We start from the raw sequence: 15,509 nt of genomic DNA on the forward strand, positions 1-15,509 counted from the left end.
TTATTCTACTGAGCCATCTCCCCGGCCCTTCTAATCTGTATCATTGATCTTTGGGTCGCTTTCTGTGTGTGTGTGTGTGTGTGTGTGTGTGTGTGCATGCAAATGTGTACCAGTACACTGTTGTTATGATTTATTTATTTATTCATTCATTCATTCAATCACAGTAGCTTTATAGTATGATTTCAAGTCAGGGATTGCAATGCCCCCTGCTTAGTCTTCTGATTCTAAATGAATTTTAGTATGGTTTTCTCTAATTCTGTGAGATATACTATTTGTATTGTGCTAGGAATTGCATTAAAACTGTGTAACAGTTTTGTAAGTATGGCTATTTTCACTATGTTGGTTCTTCCTGCCCAAATACAAAGGATATTTTTCTATTTTGTAGTATCTGCCTAAATCTCCTTTTCAGAACACTGTATTTTTTAAATTTAGAATAAGCACTTTCCTGGCAAGCCCAAGGGCCTGAGTTCAATCCCTGGTTCTGAAAAATATATATATATATATATATATTTCTTTGGTACAGGGTATTGCTATGCAGCTCAGAATCATAGTGATCCACCTGTCTCAGCCTCCCCAGCACTGGGATTACAAGTGTTCACAACCCGTCCTGGTTTCGGTTTTGGTGTCCAGCACATCGCATCTGGCATACAACGCAGTAGTGGGAATTCAACTTGGGTCCTTGTGCTTGCCAGGCAGGCACTTAAGACCATGGAGCTATATCCCTAGCCCAAACACTTTTTTTAAAAAATGTATTTTGTACAGGGTCTCATTATGCGGCTTGGACTCCTAGTGTTCCTCCTAGTGTTTCAGCCTCCCCAGTGCTGGGATTACAGGTGTGCGCTACAATGCCTGGACCCTACTCAGCACGCTCTGGGGTGGGGCCAGCATGGCATGTGGTACCAGGGATCTAACCAAGGTCCCTGTGCTTACCTAAGCACGTGCTTAGTCTGCTGAGCTGTCTGACCAGCCCCCAACATTGTACTTTTCTTTTTTTTTTCTTTTCAAAGTTTTATTGATAAACATATAGCAATGAGACAGTTTCAAATCAAATCGAAAGTACAGTTTCAACAAATAATACACTGCATATATTCTTCTTAGTGGTTAATTGCTGTACATGTACTTTTCAATGTAAAGTTCTTTTACATTCTTCATTAGTTTGATTCCTGGTATTTCTTTTTTTTTTTTTTTTTTCTTTTAAAAAATTTTTTTTCATGCTATTGTGAAAGGTATTGTTTTCCTAATTTCTCATTTCTCTCTCAGTGAGTTTGTTATTTATGTACAGGAAAGCTATTGATTTCTGAGTGTTAATTTTCATATCCCGCTATGCTACTGAATTTGGTTATTAAATCTAGCAGCTTTTTAGTGGAGTTTTTTTGTTTTGTTTTGTTTTGGTTTGGTTTTTGTATTTGGTACAGGGTCTTACTCCCCCACTCAGATTTGCAGTAATCCTGATTTCAGGCTCCACAGTGCTGGGATTACAGGCATGCCCAACATGCCAGGTCTTGGTGGCCGACTCAGCACCCGGAGGCAGGTAATTCAGGCACGTGGTGCCAGGGGCGGAACCCAGGGACCTCCACTTGCCTACACAGGCACTTAGTCCCCTAAGCTATCTCATTGACCCTTTAAATGGAGTTTTTGGTATCTTCTATGTAGAATGTCACGTCTTCTGCAAATAATGATAAGTTAACTTGTTCCTTTCCTATCAATATTCTCTTTATTTCTTTCATCTAATTTCTTTGGCCAAATTTTCTAGGACTACCTTGAATAAGAGTGGAGATAGTGGACATCTTTGTCTTGTTTCTGATTTTAGAATGAAAACTTCCATTTTGTATAATGCTGGCTGTGAGTTTCTCAAAGATGGCTTCTATCACATTGAGATAAACACCATTTATTTTAATTTTTTGTAAGGTTTTTATTGTGAATGGGTTCTGGACTTTGTCAAAAGCTTTTTCTACATCTATTGAGATGACCATATGATTTTTGTCTTTGGTCCTGTTAATGTGGTATATTACATTCATTAATTTACATACGTTGAACATTTCTGTATTCCTGGGATGAAACCCACTTGGTCATGATACAAAATCTTCTTGGTAATTTGCTGCATTCTGTTTACTGGTATCTTATTGAAGATTTCTGCATCCATATTCATTAGAGAGATTGACCTGTAATTCTCTTTGTTAGTTGGCTCTTTCTCTGGTTTCTGTATCAGGGTAATTATTGCGCCCAGGAATGAATTTGGGAGTATTGCTTCATTTTCAATTTTGTTGAAGAATAATAGCGATTAATGTATCATCATTATTACAAAAATATTATTCAAGTTTTGTGTTGGAAAGGCTAGTGGAGAAAGCATTGTAGGGAAGTCCATATTTCAGAAACTTCATTTCCCTACTCCCATGTCTCAGGGCTTATGTTACTTCAAATTGACTTAAGTTCTTTATCATCTGATTAAAATGTTACTGTTGGGGCCGGGGAGATGGCTCAGTGGAATAAGTGCTTCCCTGGCAAGCGCAAGGGCCTGAGTTCAATCCCTGGTTCTGCAAAAAAAAAAAAAAAAAAAAATGTTACTGTTGAATTTTTATTTAAGCGATAATGAAGTATTTTTGCTAGAATAAGAAATCTGGTGTGCTGCTGATGAAGAAACTCCACTTTTATGCAAATGTTCATAAATAAAGGCAAACAGATATAAATGAATAGGAAAATTCTTATTAGAAATTTGCTACTTAAATATTTAATATATAATTTATGCTCAAAAAATTTAGTTGAGATTTGATCTGAATAACAATACAAATATCCTTAGTATACTTAAAATATTTCACCATTGGGAATTGGGTAGTAGATGAGAGTATAGATGAGTCAAACTTTTCTTATTTTTGACCACTCTTACTCTTTGACAACCTTTTCTTAGCTTTCCATGTGTGATTTTCTATGAATAGAGTTGTTTTAGTTTCTTTCAATGTCATCTTCAGTAAGTATTATGCATGTTGCACAGGGAAATATTTTGGAACCTTTTCGCATGTCGCTATTCACAATTCCTGATGTATCAGTCCAGGGAAAACTACATTCTCATGAATTCTATTGGTCATGACGTTCAAGATTTTTCAACTTTACTAACAATAATTACATGTATCTACAAGAATAATAACTCTGGATGTTGGGAAAAAGTTACTCGTCTGTTGATTTTGGCAAATTCTAAGGGAACGAAGATGAGTATTCTGTGTATCAGTTGGTTCTCCTTCTTGATACCATACGTACTGTGCTCTTCCACACCTCAGTTTTCTTTGATTTGGTTTTGTTTTCTATTCAGTCTTTCTCTTAAATGATATATGGTTTATATATTTGAGGGATTTGTGTACATTGATCTCTACACTCTATGTAAAATTTTTGTGTTGTATACATAGCAAATATTATAGTCTTTTTAATTTCCCATAGTTCTCATAGACTTCAATTTCTCCTAATTCTGATAGCTACTTGTTTTCTCTGAGGAAACTTTTCTTCTATCTAAAGATATTTCATAATAACATCTTAAAGCATTTATGTGTTTATTTCTCTTTTCAGTATAATTTATTTAGATAAAATAAGATTTTTTTTTTTTTTTTTGTGATGGCTCAGGCTGCCTGAAGGGCAGGGCTAGCTGGGGATAGAACTGAGGTATCCTGCTCCTGACTGCCTTTGCATGAGCAGGCGCTTAAACAACTGAGCTAAGGGCAGGCCCCTTATATAGATAAAATAGAAGAGCATACACTTTAGTTTTCCAAGGACATAGCTTTCTTCCAGAACATAAGTAAAACATTGTACTTACTTTCAGATATGCTTAATACAAGATGCATCATGGATCACTATTCTATTTACATATGGATTCTTAGAAGGTTTCCTTTCTTTCCTGAGATTTGATGTTTTCCCTACAAAATTCAGATTGTAAAAGAAAATGTGCAACCTGAAAGTGTTTTATGTAAAGTTTGCAAGGTTTGACCTTGCTCACAAGGTGTTGAGTATTGCCTTCTGTTATGCTGCACAGTTGTAATATTTTGAATAGAGCAAAGGAGTGACTTGTAGGTCACACAATATTTTCTTTGAGTTCTTTTGTAAGGCTGTGTGACACAATGTCTCGGTTTCAAATCTTTTTTTTTTTTTTTTAATGTATTTGGTTGCTACAGGGCTTCATTATGCAGGCTAGACTCATAGTGATCCTCTTGTTTTTCAGCCTCCCCAGCAATGGGATTATAGGTGTGTGCCACCAGGCCTGGACTCTGTGGCTAACTCAGCCTGCTGTGGTGGCAGGGCTAGTGTAGCTTGTGGTGCTGGGCATTGAACCGTTGTCCCTGCACTTGCATAAGCAGGTGATTTAGTCTGCTGCACTGTCTCACTGGCCCCTCAGTTTGAAATCATGACTGGCCAGGAAGTCACCTCATAGCTAGGGCTGAACCCCTGACAATCATCAGACTTACTGAAATCCTCCTACTTCAGCTTCCCAAATCCTGAGTTTAGTCATGGGTACCATCACACTTGGCTGAAGTATTTCTTTTGTAGTTAGTGCCTAATCACTTTGTGATATCTTTCTTTTAAATGTGTTTAATATGTTTCATACATGTTCTTCGTCCTCATTAATCACACTTAGACAATCCTAGGATTTCTTATATCTGAGTGCAAGATGATCACTCGATATCACTGTGGTATATGATAATATGCCAACCAGCTTTTGTCCCCCATGTGGTGCTGCTGGGTCTGCAGGTCTGTGTAGAGCCACGGACGTTGGTCTATATTACACAGGATAGATTTTGTTAAGGTTGTCAAGAATAAGGCCTACTTTAAGAGATACCAAGTGAAGTTTAGAAGACGATGAGGAAAAAACTGATTACTATGCTAGGAAACACCTGGTAATGCAGGACAAAATAAGTACAGCACATCTAACGACAGGATGATAGTTTGTGTAACTAACAGAGATAACATTTTTCAGATTGCTTATGCCCATATTGAAGGGGATATGATAGTCTGTGCAGCGTATGCACGTGAACTACCAAAATACGGCGTGAAAGATGGCCTAAGAAATTATGCTGCAGCATACTGTACTGGCCTGCTGCTGGCCCGCAGGCTTCTCAGTAGGTTTGGCCTGGATAAGATCTATGAAGGCCAGGTGGAGTTGGCTGGAGATGAATACAATGTAAAAAGCAAACCTGGTGCCTTCACCTGCTATTTGGATGCAGGCCTTGCCAGAGCTACAACTGGCAATAAAGTTTTTGGAGCCCTCCAGGTTGCTATGGATGGAGGCTTGTCTATCCCTCACAGTACCAAATGATTCCCTGGTTATGATTCTGAAAGCAAGGAGTTCAATGCAGAAGTACATCGGAAGCACATCATGGGTCAGAATGTCACAGATTATATGTGTTACCTAAGGGAGAAAGATGAAGATGCTTACAAGAAACAGTTCTCTCAGTCCATAAAGGACAGTGTAACTCCAGACATGATGGAGGAGATTTATAAGAAAGCTCATGCTGCTATACAGGAGAATTCAGTTGATGAAGAGAGAAGCTAAAAAGAAGAGGTGGAACTGTTCCAAAATGTCCCTTGCCCAGAAGAAAGATCAGGTAGCTCAAAAGAAGGTAAGCTTCTTCAGAGCTCAGGAGCAGGCTGCTGAGAGTTAAGCCAAATTTCTATGAAGATTTTTCAGATAAAGACCAATAAACTTATTCATCAAGCCAAAAAAAAAAAAGCCAACCAGACCCTATTTTCATTTTATATTTAGACTTCCTCCAAGAATACTGGTTTTTTCCATTAGCATTTTAATACTGTTAATAATCCTTCCATCATTTCTTTTTTTTTGTTGGTACATTTTAGATAAACAGTAATAACATTCATCTTGGGAATTTGTACTTGTCATCTTTTTCTGTCTATCTCCTGCCATCCCTTTAGACCTTTCCCCCTCTTTAGGTATAAAACTGTTTTTCCTCTTTGTCTTTCTATTCTTTTTATTGATTCTGCTTTCCTTCAGCCACCCCTCTGTTCTTCAGATTTAAATATTTTCTTTTCAGTTGCCTCAAAAAATAAGGTAGAGGATCATTTGACCCAGCTATTCCCTTTCTTGGTCCCTCCCCAAAAGAATTAAAAGTAGCACACCACAGATCTGTATATCTATATCTATATCCATATCTATATCTATACTATATACTGGCAGAGTTTGTAATAGATAAATCTTGTAAAAGAGGCTCAATGTGAATCAGCAGTTGAATGGATAAGAAAGATTTTTTTTTTTAATACAACAGAGTATTACTCGGCCATACATAAGGATGAACTTGAGACATTACTAGCTAAATGGGTGGACCTTGATAGCATACTCTGTAGGGAAGTAAATTTGAAACACATGTGTAAATATCACACAGTTTTTCTGGTGTGAAAAATCAGAAGTGTGAATAAGGAAAAAAATAGATATCCTTTACTTAATGTTCAATTAATTTCTTTTCTATGAAACCAGGTTAAGATTTCAAAATGCTGCTTATCTACAATACAAAAAGAATGACTTCTGTAAATAATGAGATTTGAAAAGTGCTGTAGTCTATGGCCTGTCACAAATCTTCATTAGGTATGTTTCTGTCCCCTTGTTTTGTAAATGATGATTTGTAGGTTGCTTCTATGAGCTGTGATTAAGAATCAGTGAGATAATACAACTCTGTGACCCTCTGGGCAACCAGTGCTACTTTTCCACTGTTGCTATATCAGGAAGAAGCAATGTAGCATCAGCATTTGTTGTGAAGGGCCAGGGAGATGGCTCAGTGAAATAAGTGTTTCCCTAGCAAGCGCAAGGGCCTGAGTTCAATCCCCAGGTCTGCCAAAAAAAAAAAAAAAAAAAAAAAAGAAAAGAAAGTATTTGTTGTGAAACTTCACTCCTACATATGGGTTTGATGACCAAGTTATGTAGTTTATATCTGAAGGAACTTTCAATTCAACTTTTACAAGAAGACTTCAAGTTTTAAGGGTATGAGTGTCAATCTTCTTTCAGGAAATATGTATGTGATTATTTAGGAGGCAGTGACCATGGAGGATGTAGCTGTGAACTTCACCAAGGAGGAGTGGGCTCTGCTGAATCCATCCCAAAAGAAGCTCTACAGAGATGTGATGTGGGAAACATTTAGGAATATAAATGCTATAGGTAAGGATGACATCATTTTATTACATATACAATGAGAGAACATTGGTTCTTGCCAGTGGGTACAGATTCATTAAATAGAATGTGAAAACAATTCATATATTTCAGGTCTTTTTACATCATACCATGAACCTAACAGCTAACTGCTAATTTTTATATAATGACTTTTTGTATTTATATGGTTGCAATTTAGGAAGAACTTGGGACAACCAGCAAATGGAAGAACATAAAAGCTGTTCAAGAAATCTAAGGTAATTTGTATTCAAAAGGAAATACAACACTTCTTAAGAGTCCTTATGTTAGCAGAAAAATTGTAAAATATCTTGACAAATTGGGCCACGTTCAAATTTTCCCAGTATACATACTGGTTGATTTTGTATAATCTGAGAGTTGGAAAAAAAAATTTTAGCATTAGAAACTAAGTTATTATTGATATCATGCCACAAGAGACACTTTGGTATGAAAAAAACTTCTTTCATGATCATAGATAGATAGGTAGATATTATCGGAAAAATTGCTCACCTCGAAGCAACATTCAAAATTTAATAAATGCTAGTGCATTAATAGATGTATATATCCTCCAGAGAATTTTATACATTCATTTTAAAAATTCTTACAGTTCACACTCACATGTTTCTGGTAGGAATAAAAAAATTCAACCATTTTTATATTCATTATACACTTGTGTCAAAAAGTAAAAATAAAAATTTTCATTTGATGTAGGCCAAACTCCCAATGCATATTCTAAAGGGATTTAAAAGTGTGATACCTTAGTGATTCATGTGTACTTATGTTCAAAGCACTATATGCATGGTATTCATAACAGTGAAGTTCTTGAAATAATTACAATACCAGAGAGCTGGTAAAAGCCTAGTTATGTATCATTATATATGTGGAAAAAAGAGAATGTGAGATAGGCTCCATATGGTGGTGCCTTCTTATATTCTGAGCTCTCTGGAAATTGGAGCCAGCTGGATGACAACATGAAGTTCATGCTAACCAAATGAATGGTCAATGAGAATCTCTTTCAGTAAAAAATATAAGGGCAGTGAGATAGCTCCATGGGCCAGCGCTGGGGAGGTTGAAAACAAGAGGATCACTATGAGTCCAAGATGCATAGTGAGACCTGTACCAAATATATAAAAATTAAAAATAAAAGAATATGAAAACAAGAAATGCATTTTATTGCTTGGATATTTATTTCTCAGAATTGAAAAAAAAAGTATGTATTCAGCCATAAAAGAACATATCATATTTTTCTGGCACAAAAAAAGAGATGAGACAGTATCTCACAACATTAAATGCAGTGAGTTAGATGCAAAAAGTGAATTATCAAGTGATATATATATATAATGATATATATCATATATTATGATATGTCTATATATTATGATATATATCATATATGTTATATATGATATATTAAAGTATAAATTAGGGGGTAAAGTTAAGTGATAGATAGGGGCTTCTTAATAAACATATCAAATGATAATATGTGATACATATTTGAATTAATGACTTAGATGTAACTTGACTTTATGTGTCACAAACCCATCAATTTAAAATTCACTAAACAATACTATACTTTAGTATATGTGCTGCCGAAGCGAGCACAATACTATACTTTAGGAAATACGTGTTTTAGAGGCATGCTGCAGGGCTTTCAGCCAATTTGTTTGGAAATTTCTTAGTAGGTATTAAGCCAGAACTTTCCCCAGTAAATTATTAATTTGGACACATTTTATTGTGATTGATATTTTGTTTCTTTACAGAGATGAAGAGCTACCCAAATGCTGTCAATATGCACCTTGCAGTCAACATGAAAACATATTTCTTCAGACTCCAGATGCTAATGTGGGCATGAAAGAAGCTGCTTTAAAGCAAGCCAGCAGTCTTATTTATAGAAAGCCCCTGAATGGGCACTTATCGTTAAATGTGCCAATTTTACATCACAGTAGAGAGAGGCCACATGAATATTTGAGTTTTGATGACCAGCTAAGTAACTACAATGAACATGGAAAATCTTGCAGTGATTTCCAGTCCTTTCAGAAGCATGCAAGTGGAAAGCCTGGAGAGAAACTCTATTCATATCAGCAGTGTGTGAGTTCCTCCTCTGAACTTGGTGAAAAAATGCACCCTGGACAGAACACCATTGTTGATCAGAAAAGTGTGAAAGCTTCGAGCACCTCTAGTGCTTTTCAAATGCAAGAGAGAATTCCCAGTGGGAAGAAACCATATATAAGCAAAGGATATGGAAAAGCTTTCAATACTCAAAGTTGTAAAATTCATGAGAGGATTAACATGGACAAGAAACCTTATGTATGTTCTAAAACATTCCATACACACAGTTGCTGCCAAAGACATGAAAGAATTCACAATGGGGTAAAATCCTTTATAAGTAAGCAATTTTGGAAAACATTTAATAGGTATTCTCAATGTCAAAATTATAAAGGTGCTCATGATGGGGAGAAACCTTATGTATGTAAACAGTGTGGGAAAGCTTTCACTACTCGCAGGTATTGTCAAATACATGAAAGAAATCACACAGGGGAGAGCCCTTATGTATGCAACCACTGTGGGAAGGCATTCCCGACACACCAATCTTGCCAAAGACATAAAATAACTCACACTGGGGAGAAACCTTATGTGTGCAAGCAGTGTGGAAAAGCATTCACTACAAAGTCGGATTCAAACATACATGAAAGAATTCACACTGGAGAGAAACCTTATATGTGCAAGCAATGTGGAAAGTCATTCACTACACACCGATCTTACCTAGTACATGAAAGGGCACACACTGGAAAGAAACCTTATGTGTGCAAACAATGTGGAAAAGCATTCACTATAAGGACTTATTATAAAAGACATGAAAGGACACACACTGGGGAAAAACCTTATGTATGCAAACAATGTGGGAAGGCTTTCACTACTCAAAATAATTGTCAAAGACATGAAAGAACTCATACTGGGGAGAAACCTTATGTTTGCAAGCAATGTGGGAAGGCATTCACTGCACACCAATCTTGTCAAAGACATGAAAGAACTCACACTGGGGAGAAACCTTATATGTGTAAGCAGTGTGGAAAAGCATTTACTATAAGGAGTAATTATAAAAGACATGAAAGAACCCATACTGGGGAGAAACCTTATGTGTGCAAGCAATGTGGGAAGGCATTTACTACGCATGAAGATTGTCAAATACATGAAAGAACTCACACAGGGGAGAAACCTTATGTGTGTAAGCAATGTGGGAAGGCATTCATCAAACACCAATCTCGGCAAATACATGAAAGAACTCACACTGGAGAGAAACCTTATGTGTGCAAGCAATGTGGGAAGGCATTTACTACACACAGAGATTGTCAAATACATGAAAGAATTCACACTGGAGAAAAACCCTATGTGTGCAAGCAATGTGGCAAAGCATTCACTCAAAGGAATAATTATAAAAGGCATGAAAGAACTCACACTGGAGAAAAACCGTATGTGTGCCAACAATGTGGAAAGGCATTTACTTCACACCATTCTTGTCAAGTACATGAAAGAACTCACTCTGGGGAGAAACCTTATGTGTGCAAGCAATGTGGGAAGGCTTTCACTGAACACCACTCTTGTCAAATACATGAAAGAACTCATGCAGACAAGAAACCGTATGAATATGAGCCCTATGGAAAAAGACTTTCTAGTAAGTCTTCATTTTATATTCATAGATCTCACAATGTAGAGGAACCCTGTGTATATAAACAATGTGGGGGAAGCATTCATTGAACACGTTATTTTTCAACTACATGAAAGATATCACACTGGAGAGTAAAACAATATATGTAAGCCTATTTTGAAAAACTTGTGAAAATTCCTCATATCATGGAGACCTGTACAAATGTAAATGAAAAAGTTGATGTCAATATTTCTTTATGGATTTTCCAGGAAATATTTTGCCAGAGATCTCTAAGAATGTACTATTCCTATGTTGTTCAGTAAGTATCTTGTAAATAACCAAACTATTTATCTGTACTCTACTAGAAACAACACTCATATAATATATTTTATGTAAGCTATTGTATTTGAACCTAATATATAGTATCTTCTAATAATAATGGGTGAACTGTAATGCGTTTCTGATTTTCAAGTATGGTTAGTATTTATATAGTTTTTTTTTTTTTTTTTAGCTATGGGCAAGTACAGTCAGCTAAATAATTCTATTTCTAGTTTTTAATTGGCATTTTCTGCTGGATTTAATTGTAATTTTTTATTCTATACACCTCAAATTCCACATACAGAAATATAACTTTGAATTGTATACATACAGTTGTAAGTGTATGCATATTTAGAAACATATGGACATGTATTTTTTTAAGGAGTCAGTGTGGAAATTCTGCTAAGTACAAAGTATACCTATCCTAATATCACATTTTGGAACAGGAGAAATAATTCCATGATGAGTTTAAGACCATATGGGAACAATAGTGACTTGGACCTTTATTAAAATTCCATTGATTACCTCAACTCCATAGGCCCCTACTCTTACTGGAGGACCACAATGATAGTTTGAATCTTGTAGAATTAGCTTTAGTTGAGAACCACTGTACATTAGTCTCCAAATTCTACATTCTTCAAACTACAGTTATTCTGGTAAATGTCCATAAGCCTTGTTGGAGAGTGATGGAAGAAAGACTGACCATATACAATTTTTTGGTGCTCTTCAAAAGGATGTGTCATTCAACATGTTCTGGGCCTGGAAACTGGCTCATATCTGGGAACTGGTTTAGGGGCAGTGATTCCCACTTAATTCAATCTGCAGTAAGTCTCTGGTTTTTTGTCCTTACATTTATTTTTTGTTTTTTTACTTATAGATCTAGTAATTTTTTTTTTTAGTCTTCCCATCTATTTCATTTTTGGGAACACCGTGGATAATCAGCAAATGCCATAGGTCTACTGCTGTCAGACTATTCTTTTTTTCCCTCAGGTATACTAGCAGATGCTAACTCTACTGGGGAGGGGATGTGTATGCCTAAAACACTGAGGGTATGGGGCTGGTGAGATGGCTCAGTGGTCTAAAGCACCTACTTAAAACAAGCTTAGCAAAGCTCAGGGACCGAGGTTCAATCCCCCAGCACCACATGCCAGCCAGCCCCGCCCCCTGGTGGGCTGAGCTGGCCACACACACACACACACACACACACACACACACGAATTAAAAAAAAAAAAGATTTAAAACAAAAAACACTGAGGGTAGGGAAATTTCTTCCTCTAAGAAAAAAATTCTCAGGAGAGTTTAGATTCCCAACTCTCAGTTTCATGAGGATCCTCCTAAACATTTCCATGGCAGTGTACAGGCTACCCTCTGTTCCAATCAGCCCTAATGTGTACTTCAGATAGTCTTGAAGGCTAAGCATTAAGTTTACACTGTTTTAAGTTAGCCAAATTATGAGGACCTGTGTTTGGTTTTTTCCAGTCTTAGTCAAGTGGCTGAAGGAAAGATTATTTTTCAGCATGCACTTAGATCCTTTTAATTTTATTTTTTCTGTTTGCAGCAAGGAATTTGAATCTTTTGGCTCTTTATTTTGCTTTATTTACCTTCATAGTTAGAAAAGTTTTGATTGTTGGTAGATAGTTTGAGCTAATTGTTGTCCTTAGTTTCTCCAAAGGTGCTATGAGCTACCCACAATCATCATATTTTCTACTTTGCCAAAAATACTGAAAATTTTCATATATAGAGTCACTAAATTCCTTCTATTTCATAAGTGGCAAATTAGGATAATCAAATGGGTCTACATTATTATTTCCCACAGTACTAGAAATAAAGACATCTTTTGATCTCATCAAATTAGAGTCAAATCCAGGAATTTCCTAAGGAGATTAAAGAATTGCATTTAAAGTCAGTAAAAAATTTCTCTAGAGCCACTCACAATACTAAAACCTGTATCAGCACTAACTACAAAAGCAGATTTAATGGACGATGCACCAGTATAATTAAAATATTGGTATACCTTGGTCACTCATATAGTCAGATGTGGAGGAATGCAAAAGCCTGTCCATAAACTAGATATCTGAGCCACCCTGTTGAATGCCTGGAGCCCACTTTGATGTTTTACCCAACTTCATATCAAGAGACCAAATGGTGTTTTCCAGAAGGATGAATGGTCTGTTCTGGAAAATGAAGTCTGCACTGGAAGCCAGGAGACAATGTCCAATGTGAAAGTGAACACCGGAGTTTCTCTGAAGAAAAACAAGCAGTTTTTCAGTTATGTTTCTCTTTTATTACTTTCTAGCAACAATCCTTCCTATTATGGGTCGTCTACACATTAAACTATGCCTTTTCAATTTATGTGGGGACAAGGGTTAGAGCTCATCGGCACAAGCACCTGCCTAGCAAGCACAAGGTTCTGAGTTTAATTCCACTACAAAAAACAAAACAATAACAACAAAACCGTTACTTTAGGTGGGTATTTTTTGCTCTAGTTGACAGAGTTAGTTATTTCAAGTAAGAAATCTCTTAGAAAGTACAAATGATACTATGATTTCTCAGAAATAACATTGTCAAAGGAATTTTTGCAATAGTGGAATTATTTGGTGGGAGGAATGATTCTTAGGGATATCATGAAGCAAATACCTGTAATCTATTTCTTGATATTGGCAATGCCATTGACTTTGGTAATTTTTATTGCTTTTACTAAGAAGGTGAAATAATGCCATGAAAGAAGAGTAACAATTTTGTAAAAAGAGGAAATTCATTAATTTATGACTCAGATTGTGATCTGTTTTATCAATGTTTGAATTTAATTTACCCAATTTTCTTTTCCATTATAAGGAGCAGTGGCTAATAGTTGATGTATGTTAAAGCATTTAAAAGCACATAGACATAAAACTGTGAGCAAGGCGCCACATTGTTCTCCTTGAAATGTACTTTGCCTTTCTTTTTAATAGTTATGTCTTTTGTAAAATGTGTTATATAGTGTTCTTTTAGTGGATACATGGCTATCAACCTATAGTAACAAGAAAATGTAAGTGAGCAATGGATACTCAGAATGCAGTGCACACTGTATAGTTCTAGCCTTAATTATGCTTAGATATATACATAATTCTCAGTTGGATAGTGTCATCTAAAATTGTAGCTACTATATATCTGAGATAATTCATGGAATGTAATATTCTGCAGAATCCATCATCAATTTATTTACACCGTAGAACATGCAGTTAAGTTTCTTTCAGCTCACTTCTGCTTTTTACCATCAACAGGAAAATATGTAGTTTATGCTGCCATCACTATTTCAGCCAGTGGTAGAATGTTTATCTTATTTTATTTATTTTTTTGGCAGAACCGGGGATTGAACTCAGGCCCTTGCGCTTGCCACGGAAGCGTTTATTCTACTGAGCCATCTCCCCGGCCCCTAGAATGTTTAAAATGATGGTATTTTCTTATTATTCAGTTCATTGTTAAAATTTGGAAACTTAATGATCACCTTAATCACATAGAATTTGTACCTGTACATGATATATACTGGTGCCTAGTCTTCCTATTCCCTTTGCTTCCATTCAAACCCTCCTTCCCTGCTTGTCTATAAAGTTTGTTTCTACTTAATCCGTTGTTCTGAATTACTTTGTATTCTGCTCCTTTGTTTCTCCATTCCTAGTTCCACTTTCCTTTTGCAAAATTTCATATTATTTCATATCTTTTATTAAATTTGGTTTTTACTTGTAAGATTTATAAGTTTCTCACACTAGAGATACAATATAGTATTTACACATGTGTGTCTGATTTATGTCATGTAAGAATATTGTCTCAAGGGCAATCCATTTAGATATAAATGTCTTGTTTATCCTAATTTATGGCTGAGTAGTACTCCACTGTATAAGACAAATCATTTTGTCAGTTTATCAGTTGATGGATTTTGGACATGTTTTCAAGAATCAGCTATTATAAACTGCTATAAACATGGGTGCCCACATATCACTGCGGGTGATCTATCACTTTTGATTCTTTCAGGAAGCTACCAAGAGTAGAATAAATGGGTCATATGGAAACCCTAGTCTTAGTTCTTTGATGAATCTCCAAATTAATTTCCACTGTGTTTGCACTCATGTACAACCACCAGTAATAGAAAAAATGTGGGAGTTTTTTCCTCACAGCCCTGACAGTATTTGTTACTGTTTTATATTTTCATACTACAAGTCTTTCTGGAGTGAGATCGAATAAAGGCACAGATTTTCTGGTACTATTCACCAGCATTATGCTGCTGCTGCCTCTCTAGGATTAATCAACACATATCTGGGCTTTCTCAGGCCACCTTCATCCAGTGACTACAATGAAATGCCCTGAAAGGGACATTTCTTTTTCTGTTTTTTTATTTTATTTTTTAAAATTTATTTA

The 15,509-nt window shown here is 35.9% G+C and overlaps 1 protein-coding gene across 3 annotated transcripts in view; it reads left to right on the forward strand.

The window, feature by feature from the left end:
- The window catches only part of LOC101568944 (zinc finger protein 14-like), a 56,948-nt gene extending 44,836 nt beyond the window's left edge, over nucleotides 1-12,112 (forward strand). For all 3 annotated transcript variants that reach the window (XM_023706396.1, XM_023706397.1, XM_023706398.1), the window contains exons 2-4: nucleotides 7,015-7,141; nucleotides 7,332-7,389; nucleotides 8,911-12,112. In XM_023706396.1, the coding sequence (XP_023562164.1) occupies nucleotides 7,015-7,141; nucleotides 7,332-7,389; nucleotides 8,911-10,906 (2,181 nt within the window). In that variant the 3' untranslated portion in view covers nucleotides 10,907-12,112. The remainder of the gene's footprint in view (nucleotides 1-7,014; nucleotides 7,142-7,331; nucleotides 7,390-8,910) is intronic.
- The last annotated feature ends 3,397 nt before the right edge of the window (nucleotides 12,113-15,509 follow it).

This window comes from Octodon degus, unplaced genomic scaffold, assembly GCF_000260255.1.
Source record: "Octodon degus isolate 3935 unplaced genomic scaffold, OctDeg1.0 scaffold00255, whole genome shotgun sequence".
Taxonomy (NCBI): Eukaryota; Metazoa; Chordata; class Mammalia; order Rodentia; family Octodontidae; genus Octodon; species Octodon degus.